The 13,615-nt window shown below is 40.4% G+C and overlaps 2 protein-coding genes across 7 annotated transcripts in view; both read left to right on the top strand.

Moving 5' to 3' along the window:
- The window catches only part of LOC128872239 (ubiquitin carboxyl-terminal hydrolase 31-like), a 10,197-nt gene extending 1,817 nt beyond the window's left edge, over positions 1–8,380 (top strand). Inside the window, exons 2-4 of the mRNA XM_054114711.1 lie at positions 3,002–3,375; positions 3,476–4,886; positions 4,987–8,380. Coding sequence (XP_053970686.1) covers positions 3,002–3,375; positions 3,476–4,886; positions 4,987–5,109 — 1,908 coding nt within the window. The 3' untranslated portion in view covers positions 5,110–8,380. The remainder of the gene's footprint in view (positions 1–3,001; positions 3,376–3,475; positions 4,887–4,986) is intronic.
- A 1,145-nt stretch (positions 8,381–9,525) lies between these two features.
- The window catches only part of LOC128872789 (protein tweety), an 8,528-nt gene continuing 4,438 nt past the window's right edge, over positions 9,526–13,615 (top strand). For 4 of the 6 annotated variants that reach the window (XM_054115827.1, XM_054115825.1, XM_054115826.1 and 1 more), the window contains exons 1-2: positions 9,526–9,630; positions 13,124–13,332. In XM_054115827.1, coding sequence (XP_053971802.1) covers positions 13,195–13,332 — 138 coding nt within the window. In that variant the 5' untranslated portion in view covers positions 9,526–9,630; positions 13,124–13,194. Of the gene's footprint in view, positions 10,373–13,123; positions 13,333–13,615 lie in introns of all 6 variants that reach the window. The other 2 variants (XM_054115823.1, XM_054115824.1) reach the window with 2 other exon arrangements.

Here is a 13,615-nt window from a genome sequence, read left to right as displayed (position 1 = left end):
CTCTCTCTCTCTCTCTCTCTCTCTCTCTCTCTCTCTCTCTCTCTCTCACTCTCTCACTCTCTTTGTTCGACGAAAAAGGAATTATTATAATTGAGACAAATTTTGACACAAGTATATCGTGTGAAACCTTTCCCTATGCAAGTTGAACGATACAAGCTTTAAATGTGAATGTTGAAAAAAGTGGAAACAGAAGAACAGAGAAGGAAAATCAAAGGCGAAGAACATCTCGACGTGCAAAACACACTAGTTCCCTAAAAAGAAACCATTTACATGATACAACTCGAGCTTGGTAGGTGCTCGTGAAAAGTTGGAGGGCGCGTCTAGTGTAGAGCCGTTAAGCATAAATTCGAATAATGGAATATTCTTTGCGCGAATACGTCATGTCTCGTAGACGCAGAGGGCAAGACAGACCGATAGAATTTTAGTTGGCTGATTCACCCCGTGAAATGCTTGAATAATAAATTACGCAACCAGAAAAAAATCAATTTCTCTAATCATAGTAATCGTGTGTATTTTGACGAATTTCATTCTACCTAACTATTCCGATGAATTCTTTAATATCGAATTAAGTAGATATCGTTTGCAAGTTGTAATAATTTGTTTGTCAACTCAACTTTCGATGCATTCGATTCTCGAGATGTAATAATATTCTGTGTAGATAGAAGGTTATCGATAATGAAATGTGGGTGCGTTGATGGCTGGATAAATATTTTTTTCGGCTACTGTACCTACACGATCGCGGTTACATGAACGATGAGGTAAGAGGCAGAGTAAAAACGACTGCAAACAGAACTGTGAATCATCTTGCCTATCGAACAATAGACGTCCAGTTCGCGGTAGGACAGAAATCGGCAGAGGCCGATGAAGGTCGAAGCGAAGCGTGAAATTATTTCTGCTTTTTGTTTTTCTCATTGTCGATAATTAATTACGACACAACCAACGGATACGACTTTACACAACCAACTATGTAAACTGCGCGAGTAAAAGAATTTTCAACAAGGACTAATCTCCCTAAATAATCTCCTCGCGGAAGCGTGTAATCGTGCAAGAGTCGAATAATAAGTGACTCTGAAGCTGAACCGAATTGGTTCTTGTTGTACGTTCGATTCCGTTTTCTTTTCTACGCGTGACTATTTTATTATTCATTGTTCTCTGTAGCGTAATTATAAGTGTGCCACCTTTTATCACAGTTTGTCCGCATTGTCTACCAGGAATGTAATTATACCCGTACATACGTGTACGTGAACGTGTAGTACCTTGATTTGTATCGACAGTTTGTCCAATTCTTTCGTATATTTATTTGACAAAAGTTGTAATATATGTAAAACGAGATGACTTTTCCTTAAAGGTGTTTCTTACGAAACGCTTGGACTTTCCTTTAAAGCGGGTTACGCGTTAATTAGCAGCCTCGAGTACGTTTGATGGTTTGTTCGGTCGTTGATGCTTAATTTGTCGGGTCGGTCCGGTCCGGTCAGGTGTTTGGAATAGTATCGTTCCGCATCCCCCCCGGAGGTTTTTAACGACTTTTCTTTTCCTTTCATAGTTTAGTCGCATTGTTCGCTGCTATCTTATCGATCGTTACTCGCATACGATCCAAGTGTTTATCGAGCATCGGATAAGGAAGCGAAGAAACGAGTCGATAATGTACATTAGAAACTAACGATCTCGTGCGTGTGCGATGATGACGCTCCGCTCCTGTAGCTTGTTCACGGCTGCTGCCTCGTGCTACTTTTTCCTAACCAGTTTTTTTTTGTCTCGAGTCTCGAGTGCCCTTCGTTGCCGGACACGTTGACCGAGTTGTTTGTAGCCAGTCGGTGACACGGCGAGTCGCCTTGAAAACCGAACATGTTCTCTCGAAACCACGTAAATGACTCTAAATGTACGTTCGATTGTATCGGTCGGTTACGCTTAGGGTACACTACTGTATGTTTATCCGCGATGCGTCGCGTCGCGTCGCGTCGTTTCAAGGTGATTCGATTCGGTGTTATTCAAAGGTCGTACAAGTACAAGTACAAGTACAAGTTTCGTGATCTGGTTAAGGGAAGCCTTCCATGGCAAACGAGCACTCTGCCCCGAGTGAAAATGGGAGAGCATGGCTACAGTTTCAGAATCATCGATACTTGGTACTATTCTGACGGTAATCGATGCTTTTAACGATACCGACAACGAAAATCTCAATTTTCCATATTTATTTCCGAAAATACTTCGATAATGACAAGTTTCGTTGTAATAGATGAACTAGGAAAAAAGCATCGAATTTTATTTAATCGACATAAGAATAAGTTAATGCGGCTAACGTAAAGAAACTCGTGTTTACGTACATACACGTACTTGTTCACCTTTACTGGATCTCTTATTACCAGTTTTTAATAAATATGTGTATGTCGTTCGAGAGTTTTCTTATACACTCTCGATTTCTTCTTCTTCTTCTTCTTGCCTTTATCAACGTATTTCGATTTACCCTCGGTTTTCCTTTACTTATATTTTTTCTTATTAAATTACGATAGGAAACTGGCACTGGTGAAATGAATTCGGTCTCGCTCGAGGGGAAAGTGACTACTTAGTATGTAGCAGCGCGTTCGGCAACTCGACTTGCACGATCCGTTCCGTTCCGTTCCGTTCCGTTCCGTTCCGTTAAGTAGAAAAGGGCAAAAATACATAGTATATTGTTTGATCGTAAGAGGAAGCCGAGGCTAGCGAGTTTCCGTTGAAGCGGAAACACGACAACGAATTAATGCGACCTTGGACAAGCACTATTATGCGTGATCAAGTGTTTCGCGGATAGTATACAAGCCACGTTTTGTATTCGAGACTTTTGAAGCCGAAGGATTATTAATTAATACATGGTCGTTTTCGATTACTACCATCGCCTACAGAGATACATGTTTAGCGTCGATTAATGAAAATTATCGTAAAGATTTGGGGGAGAGAGAGAGAAAGAGAGAATATATATGTTTGAAACAACTATTCCAACAACTACTTGTCGTATTTTGAATTTCAGAATTCGTTTGGGAGACCGGACGACATCGTTGCCGCGGAAACGCTAGCGAATCATGTCCGGTGCAACAATTCGTTTGTGCACGCTGTGTTTCAAGCCCAATTCCGATCTAGTCTTACTTGTCCGAGATGTCATCGGCAGTCAAACACGTTCGATCCTTTCCTCTGCGTGTCCGTGCCAGTTCCTCAAAGTCATCGACAAATGAACCTGTTTGTAAACGTGTTGTATACGTCGCAGCAACCGCGACAAGTAAAGATCGGTGTGAGCGTAAATCAAGCGGCTAACGTGAGAGAGCTGAGGGAAATTTTGGCCAGCGACACCGGTATCGAGGAAAATCACATGTTGCTCACGGAAATCCACGACGAAGGATTTCACAGGTAAAACTTGCCATGTATTACGTTTTATTGGTAATTTTAGGTAATAGGTAATAGGCAGGCGGTAGCTCGCGCTGATCGTCATCTCGATGATTCCTTACAGAACTTTCTCAGATTGCCAACCTCTGTCTGTGATCACGGAAAACGACCCACTCTACTGTATAGAACTACCGCAACTCAAGGAACCTACGGAGCAGGCATACATTCTGTTGGTATGGATCAACGTTCTCGCGAAAGGAGAGTTGAGGCAACGGTTCGGCAGTCCGTATACGATGCAAGTGTCGAGGGAAACGTCCTACGAAGATTTACAAAAGCTACTGCTCAAGGAGATGCATACCGTTTTACTCGACGACGTCCTTACGTCCAGTCAAAGTCCTGGCCTCTTCAACATTCGAGTCGCGGATCCAGCAGCTACGCCTATCCAAGACGAGCATCCTTGCATAGATCCTTGCGTCGAACATCCTCTTTACACGGAGCAAATCGAACAAGCATTGGCTCTCTGCGCGGATGATTCTGGTCCTCAGCACGTTAAATTGATCCTCGAATGGGACGAATCGACCAAATGCAATATCATTCAAGATGACACCGATCAAATCGAAGAACACGCGAGCGTGAAACAATTAAAGAGTAACTCGGAAGTGGGAGGAGCTGTTACGCTCGAGGAATGTTTCGATCTGTATACGAGAGCCGAGATATTAGGGGCCGAAGACGCATGGCACTGTCCGTATTGCAACAAGAAACAACAAGTCGTGAAGAAATTGGGACTTTGGTCGTTACCAGACATTCTGGTTATTCACTTGAAAAGATTTCGACAGCAGTCCAAGCAGAGATCAACCTCCAAATTGACCATGTTGGTCGATTTCCCTTTGTACGGTTTCGACATGACTCCTCATCTAGCTCATAACGGAGTTCAGACGCATAATAACGTCGGCAGTCTAGGAGGCTTGGGCTGGTCGCCTTGGAAGAAACCGAGACCTCGCCAGCAAAATATTCCAAAGTACGACGAGAACGTTTACGATCTTTACGCGATTTGCAATCATCATGGTCAAGATTTGCAAGGCGGTCACTATACCGCCTTTTGTCGAAATCCTTACGACACTCAGTGGTACTGTTTCGACGATACTCGCGTAGAAGCGGTCAACGACACCAATTTGATTACAAACGCCGCGTACATGCTCTTTTACCAACGAAGAGGTTTGACCAACAATTCCGGTTGTTCGTCGGCCGCCTCGACCAGTTCGGCCGGCTCAGGGCTCGATCATTGGGTTTCGAAAATGCCACCGTTTTACTTCAACAACAAGACTAATAGTAACGTTGCCAACAATAACCAAAGTAAATCGCAGGAAGTATTGTGTCAGGAGAAGATTGTGGAAGAGAAGAATATCAACAACTTTAACAGAGGTTGTCGCAATTATGCCACCTTGCAACCTAAAAAGAGAACCGTTGCAACGGAAACGGACATTGGCCAGATCGATCATTATTCCGACGACGAAGCACCTTGTAGAAGAGAATGGGTAATGGCTTAGAACCGTGAATATTACAAAGATAACCTAATCGGTTATAACATAGCAAATCGCTCTTATGTTTTTCTATTAATCAATCTCTCGTTTTCAGGCTTCACCGAAACCTATTAGAAAAATGTCATCCATCACGTTAACGCCGCACGTACCGCAATCCACCATCATCCATAGCAGCAGTGATCCAGACACGACGATAATTCACGAGTCAACGTTGTAACACACGATTTAAGCCAGATGAAATCTGGCTCAAGCAACGCTCAATATACAGTGCCTGGAATATCGTGTGTGGTGTATGGTGTGTGATGTATGGGGTATGTTGTGTCGTAAACTTTCCCAAAACGCTCAATAATCCAAATTAAAAGGCAACTTTTCGCGATGCTTGAATCCGTTAATCCTTTACCGAGACAAGTCGATATACAGTAATTTCAATTTCAATTTCAATTTCAATTTCAACGCGAATCTATGCTTTCTATTAATAGTTGGATGGCGAAGCAGCGAAAGAATATCGATACGTGCCTACTACATATACTATTTTTCCATTTTCTTTTTCTTTTTCTTTTTCTTTTTCTTTTTTTATCCATACCTTTTTCTAAGAAAAATCAATCGCGATATTCGACGAATGATTTTTCTCGATGAAAGAGAAACTCGTGGCATTAGTGATTTCTGTCTTTTTCTTCTTCTTCTTCTTCTTCTTCTTATTATTATTATTATTATTATTATTATTATTATTATTTATCCTTTTCTTTTCTAATTTATAACGTGTTTGTATACAGACATTGCGTGAATCGTATTGTATATTGTAGTTGTTGGTAGACTTTTTAAGAAAAGGACAAATATTATATTCGATACGAAAAAATACGAATCTATCGTTACGAATCGTCTATTGTTAATACGTACATCTTCAACGCATTAGGTAATTAGTTCTACATATGTTTAGGAAGAATGTATTTTTATTTCACGAGTCAGTGTACTAACTAATGGTACGAAAGAATGGTGAACGAATGGTTTCGGTCGTATCGCGTCAAACAAAGAATTAAAGAAACCGAAGCGAGGAATACCGGCCTCCTTCCTCCTTGTCGGTTAATACTTTGTAAAATGGAAATCATGAAAATAAAAAGTAATATTTTACTTGATCAAGACGACAGTTTCGTAACAGTATGTACAAAATAGAATCAATTTCTGTTCTTACTTTTTGCGAAAGTAACTTGTACGACGGTCGTTACAAAATTATTCTGCAATAATCGGCTACTAAACATTCGTATTTGAGACAGGTGTCGTACCGCGACGCCAACTTTTGCGATCCTCGTTGATTTCCAGTACTGGAAATTTACTCGGCTTTGGATAGATATCCAAATTATTTATTTATTTATTTATTCATTTACTTACACGAAAAAAAATAAAAACAAGAAAGTACGATATCAAAATTTTTCTCTAACACGAATACAAACTTATTTGACTAATCATTTCGAATAAATTACAACGGAGATTGTTGAACGGCAGTATACTCCAGAACCAGCTTCGGAAGTTCTTAATTATTACAAATTTACTATACGCGTGCTACGATTCGTGCATTACTAGTATGTGCATGTGCCTCTGTCATTCCCACCACTTTATTATGTGGCACTGTAAGTTGGTCGTAATTCAGAGCCACTCGAAGCTGACCTGTGTAAACATCTCCGTACACGACGAATACATTCGACCGTCCTTGTTTTACCATACATGTGTGCGTGCGTATGTATGTTTATTGTACAACTTTTCTGTTCAATTTGCTTTGTTTACCATCGTTTGATAAATATAAAAGACCCGATAGCGTAGCAATTTATTTAAAAGTACGGTCTGCTGAATACATTGGCTGATATTCACCGTGTGGTTTCGTTTGTTCATCTTCATTCGGAGCATATGGAAATATGACAATAACTCGAGTCCTGCGCGTGCCAGAATTTACGTATTATGCTTAGCTTTGTTTAGAAAAAATAATTCTTCTCTAGACATATTATGTAGTCGTTAACCGTTGCTTTCGATCTATGTCTAATATTTATATTGTATTTGTATCATCCACTAGTGGCCTTATCTGAATAATTAATATACATATGTATAGCTGTCATGTGCAATTGTATAAGCATACTTGATTAACTTGGAGAGCGTTTTATCAGTGTACATCGACGTTACATCGCGAAAGTCACCCAGTTAGAAAACGTGTATTGCCGACACTTATTTTGATTCTGACAAATCGTTGACCAAGAAAATGTGTACACTGGCACCGTTGACTTTGATTCTTCCTGATTTGTGATTGGTACAATTGAATTTGTGACACAGAAAAAAGTATGTCTGTCCTGGTCAGGGTTGGCTCTCGTACGTAGTCGATATACAAACATACAAGTGTATGTATACCCTTTTACCGATTTTTCTTCTTTTTTTTTTATAAAATACTCTAATATCCCAGTTCGACAGCAACGATCATTCCATTTAGACAAGATTAGTAGAAAACGATGGGAAGCAAGCGCATGAAAGTGAAAGAGGAAGCGAAAGAGAGATTCCACGCATGTATACGCGCGTGTGCACGTATTATTATTATTATTATTATTATTATTATTATTATTATTAGCTAATAAAAGTTATTAGCTAATGAAAGATATTTAAATTATTTTTAAGTAACATTTATTACTAGTCACACGTATCGTGGACCGGTGTAGCGTGAATAAATTGATGCCTGAGATGATGTAATTGTAAATACGATAAAGTTAACGTCGAGCTAAGCCTCGATTCTATGAAACGAGACACGTTCTATGGAGGCCAAACAGCGTACCGAAGTATGCTCGTTATAATAGTATTTCTACGTAAGATAATCGCTGCAACCAGTATTCGGGTAAAATTAAATGCCATGTTGGCTTCGAAAAAGCAATATCTACATGTAATAATTTGAATATTTTTATACTCGGAAATCCGAGAAGATTGCTCTTTTCGAAATTTAGCACGTCAAAGTTCGAACGACACATTAACGATCGAACAAAAAATGAATTGTCGTCATTTATCAAGGAACCGACTACATCTAAACAATTTAAACGACCATTGAGTTCGATTAAATGCATAAGATCTACTCGGAACCGCCGCGCTGCGTGCCATCGTAAAACAAAAGTAAAATATTTTCGTGACACTTAACCTTACTTGGTTGTATTAATTTGTTTCATTTATAGGACAAAGTCACCTGCGCTTTGTTACATTCTGTCTTAAACATGGAACAAATTAATGTAACCGTGTGTACCTACATTGAAATGGGTGCGTGAAATGTGTGTGATTGATAAAAAGGAAATAAAGAGAGAATGATTGCCGCTGCCCGTTGTTGTTGTTGTTATTATTATTATTATTATTATTAATACGAGTTTAAACGGTTATTGCGGCGATTATCGACTGAGGGATACACTAGAGATTATTCGTATCATCGCTGCTACTTTTGTTGGAATAAATAGATAATGTATATAAAGGTAAAATGTCATTCCACTTTATACACACAAAGTTGAATCCAGTCGCGTTTAAAAGTAGAAAATAATTACCATACTTTTGATCATATTTATCAAATGTTGAAACGACTCGACGGATATAAAATATTGCTCCAGACGATTGCTAGCATAAGTTAGCGTCTCTTAGCGGCGAACAAAAATAGTTGAAAGAAGAAGATATAACAAGTTTAATCCATCTTATTTTAATCAACAATTCTGTTTATCATGGCGTGTTCATGTAGGAGGCGATACCAATTGTGAATACGAACGAAACATTGTACATATTATATAATATTATTCCTACAGGTTAATGTAAAAAGTTTATAAATAATTAATGATAAAGAGAACGTAATATACAGAGATTTGTCAATAAAAAGTAATATTCATACATGAAATAGTTGGATGTTGATAATTTAAAAATACCGATTTTCTAATTAATTTTTGATGATGTTGCACTCCTCGTACAAGCGATCCGATTAGGAACAACGAAAGCAGAGAATATTTAACGTTGAAATTATTTTTCGAAAAACAGATTCGAGTTAACGCTCGAATGTTAATTCGGATTAAAAGAAATACGTTATAGAGGTAAATTTGTTGATCGAATCGAGTGTACCGTATCCGTATGTTGAAGTTAGATTACATGTTATCTACAGGGCTGTCACATGAATTTTACATTGGCGAGGTGTGGATGTTGGGTGTTGGGTGTTACGTGTTACGTGTTAGGGCTCGAGCCTGGGGGTCCAAGCTCACGTATTAAAAGTTGATAGAAAGTTTGTAGCGGCGCGTGGGAAAAATTCAGCCAACTAAAATGTGGAACGCATGCGCGTGTATGCACATATACAGTAGCGGGTTTTTAAAACGACGAAAATCCTTTAAAACGCGTCCGTACTTTCTATTAAATAATTTAAAGCAATTTAAAAAAGTCGCTATTGTGTATGTATGTATATGCATATACACGCATGCGGTCCACATGTTAGACAAGTGAATTTTTGCCATGTGGCGCAACAAACTTTGTACCAACTTTGAATACGTGAGCTTGCGGCAGCTTTTCCCCCGAGCGATGAAAATGAAATCGCGCGGTTGTGCACTGGAATGAACTGGGAATACTGGGATTGGTCGTAGCGACATGCAGCGCCACCCTACTTGGCGGCGGGTTTCAGTTGAGCTCGGGCCTTGATCGGGCGTGGAGTATGTGTTGTTACGTTGTGTGTTAGCGTTTAAATTGCTCACAGAAAATCAAGGTAAGGGAACCTTTTTGACAAGCGTATATCGATGAATAGAGTCGCGTGACGAATCCCTTTGTTCGTTCGGTAATCGTAACGTTGTGCGAATAGAATGGAAAAATTGTGTTGGCCGAGATAGCGGAAAAGGAGAAATACGTTGTGCGTGATCGGGTTTCAGTGATTTGTTTGCTCTAGTTCCTCGGAATACACGTACGCACGTACGCACGTCCGCACGTACCTAGAGGTACGTAAATACATAGATACAAGTTGTAGCTGAAATAATAATCGTGATTGCGTTCCAACGAAAGCACCAACACAAGAGACAGCACCTCTCGTACGAGATAAGAGGAACGGAGACGGAAGATGGTGGCGCTCGAAATCGTCTTCTTGGTGTGTCCTCTCGGGATCGATACACACAGTGCACACTTGGCGCGTCATTCGTTCGTTGGTTTGTTTGTCGCCGCGTAAGGTTACGTTACGGTATGTACAGGATATCCATGCGGGTGTGCATGCCCGTATGCGTGCATGTCCTGTAAGGGCGAGAGTGAATTTTCGTCGTAACCACGGCGAAAAATTGTAAGAAATCGAAAGAAAAGTACTATGGTACGTTACGCGGTGTGACGCGAGTCACACGGAACGCGAGTAATCGTAATGCGGGTACCTCGTGAAATGAAACGCCACCCGCTCACGAAGCGAGCGCACCGCGTCGCTGGCTCGGCGACCGATACTCAAAGGAAATAGGAAACGCGTGAAAATGACAGTAAGTACGGCCAAGTTGTTGAAAGGAACGGGAATTCCGATATCGTTAATGTTTCGCGTCCCGTCAATTACGAATTACGAGAACGGGATTTGTGCGTTCGATGGAAACAGCACGCGAATCTCGTTAAGATAAACGCGATAAGAAACATGTCTTTGACGATCGATTCTACAAGGAAACTGCTTTGCCGATGTGACTACGAAACAACATTTGTCCATCATAGTAATCACAGCTAGTTACAACTTGTTACGTTTCATTCTTATCTTCCGAATAAAAACAATATGTATGTCATTCGAATAAAAAATGTTTACTTTGGCATTGGTGAGAAATACTGTTTCTCGAGTAGCGATTCGTTGAAACTTTTGAAAGGACATGTCTCGTTTAATAATTTATTACGCTAAGTAAAATACACGATGTACGCTTGTTATTATACAATACATATATGTATAGTGTAATATAATATCACATCAAGTTCATGGTCGTTTTAATACCTCGATTCGAAAAAGAATTGCAGAATTGTGCGGGAAAAAAATGTATTAGAGTACAAACAACACGTGGTTTGCAGGTCAGATTTACTAACGATACGTCAACGAGATACCTACGAAGAAATGTTGAATGTTGCAAATACCAAGTGTAAGGTGTGAACGATAGTTTAGGTTTAGGGTAAGGTTAGATGTGAAATTAATAATTCGTTAAAATGAGAATTGTGCAGTAAATTGTTTCTATTTGCGCTCGCATTAGATAGAAGTGCATTCGTCTCACTCACCAAAGAATCGAAACGGAAATTGTCTGAACGGATGACGGTTAGTTAGCAGTGATCGGAATCGGTGATGCGTTGCGTTGCGTTGCGTTGCGTTGCGTTTCGTTTCGTTGCTATATTCATATTCTTCGATTCGTACGTGAATGTGTCAATAGGCAGTCGAAAGCGGTCGATCTTTCGAAGAAATGATACATGTTAGGTTTCGATAATATTCGATAAGATGGCAGTAATGCGTCATTCGTGTGTAATTCGCAACTCGTAACTCGTAATTAATAGGTAACGTAAGTAGGCGGTCGATGCAAACAGTCAAAGTGACGCACCGCGTTAACCAAACCTTCCGTTGCTATTAAATTTCGTTTACTCGAACGAGCATGAGAAATTTATTTGTTGGTCGTTTATTCGTTAACTTAATCTACATAATTACGTTTGTTATTTCTAATTGGATGTTTTCGAGCAAAATTTGTTCGAATGTTAGTTTTCGAGATAATGGATTGGTGAATATTTTTTAGGAGGAAAAATAATAGGAAGAAGGTGAGTACTCGATCGATCGGATTACGAGCTAATTTCCAGCGAAAAGCTATCGTCGAGCTCTTGGAAGGTTTTCCGAAACTGTTGAACCAATCGATGCAGGGATATCGCCGCATATTTGGCGAACCTCTTTCATAGAGTACGATTAACAATTGTACGACGTACACAATCCGAAGTAAATACGATAGAGAATGTTGGTAATGGGTTAAAGATGAAACGAGAAAGGGAACGATATAGCGAAAGGGAAAGAGGAATAGGAAGGAACGACTTCCGCCGATCGATTTCTGCGCTCGCAGTTAACTCCCTCGAGTTCGGGCTTGGGCTTCGGCTTTGGGTTTCGGATCTGGTTCGAGCGCGAAAGAAACTCCTTTATGCCACGCCTTAACGATCAAAATCATTTTGTCGCCTCGTTTTTTGAATCAGCGGTTAATCGAATCGCTATGTAATCGAATTAGGTAGGTAGTAGGAATAATAAAAGAAAAGAAAAGAAAAGAAATGCTAGCTACTTTTTTTTGTACTTTACATTGAATTTTAAGTACTATGCGTAATCCAACGGATGAGTACATTGCGACTTTTTGAGAAAAATAAAAGAGGTGAAAGAAAGTCGATTCGCAAACGTTTTCTCATTGTCTCTGAGCACGAACAAGTTTTCCGTTACGATTTCTGGAAGATAAAAATTGACATTTTGTCGCGTTTTTCCAATTTCCATTTTCTTCCTCGTTCCCGTTCCCGTTTTCTATGCTGTGCTCATTTTCTGCGACCTCGTGCAACGATCGACGCGTATGACCTTGCGCGCACGTGATTGTCACTCGGATTATACAGTTCTCGACGGTGAATTCTCTCTCATCCATTGAAATAATTATTTCAACACTTGTAGCAGAATAAAAGGAATGCGAAAGAAAAGAAAATAGAACGAAAAGAAGAAACGCGTATAAAAGATGAACCGCGCGACCTTGTCGGTGCGTTGAAACGCAGCGGTCAGAGGGTAATGATCTAATGATTGGTTAAAAAGGATCTCGAGATACTTGCGTAAGTGACACGTGTTCTGATGGCCTGGGTTAAGTAGTCGGGTATCGTTTTTCGGCATTCGATTCGTAACCGAACCGAACCGAACCGAACCTTGTGTGCAAACGTCGATATTTCAATCTATCGAGAACTCTGCCTTATCGTTACTTGTACTTACAGTTTCCATTTTCTGGATTTTTCTTAAACGCCTGACGATTGCCTACAGTCTACACTGTCTACAGCATAGAAAGATGTAAAGATAAACGGAAGAATATATTTTGTAGGTCGAAACCGGTTCCTAGAATATCCAGATATAAAATTTGTTTAGCGTAGTTGAAGCGGCTGAAAAGAAATGCGAGCAACGAGTAGATTTAAAGTGGCGGCTAACGGTTAAACAAGTGGTAAAGTGGCATGGTGCGACAGAAACAAGATTTGAACTCGATGTCTGGTTGTTGTTACAGGACTCGTAGCATGTCTTGACGAGCAGGAGGGGGTTTTCAACGGGGTTTTCGGCAGACAAGGGTTCTCGAAAATGGTGGGCGGTGAGCAGCTTCCCGAACAGTACACGGTACCACCGCTCGCTAGAGTCTTCCACAGCCTGCCGCACCTCAACGTTTCGCTTCACTCGGTCAACAACACCTTCAATCCACATTCCGAAATTTATCTAGAGGTAGGTAGATGTCTACCTATGCTGTCTAACTTGATACTAGGTTCTTATGCAAGTTTGACGCGTTAAAAAAGTGAGGAAAATTCGTGAGCTATGTACGTAACGCGATTCGAACGAACCTAACGGAACCAAGTATAACAGTTGGCACCAAGCGGCGAGTTATTCGTTAGCGTGAGACTCGTGCGTATTCTGGGTACCTTGTCCCAGCGAGATGACGCGCGGCGCGGCGCGGCGCGGCGCGGCTCGGCTCGGCTCGGCTCGGCTCGGCTCGGCTCGGCTCGGCTCG

Source organism: Hylaeus volcanicus, chromosome 2 (genome assembly GCF_026283585.1).
Source record: "Hylaeus volcanicus isolate JK05 chromosome 2, UHH_iyHylVolc1.0_haploid, whole genome shotgun sequence".
Lineage (NCBI taxonomy): Eukaryota > Metazoa > Arthropoda > Insecta > Hymenoptera > Colletidae > Hylaeus > Hylaeus volcanicus.
Note: the sequence above shows the minus strand (reverse complement) of the source record. Positions and strands in the feature narration are given on the sequence as shown.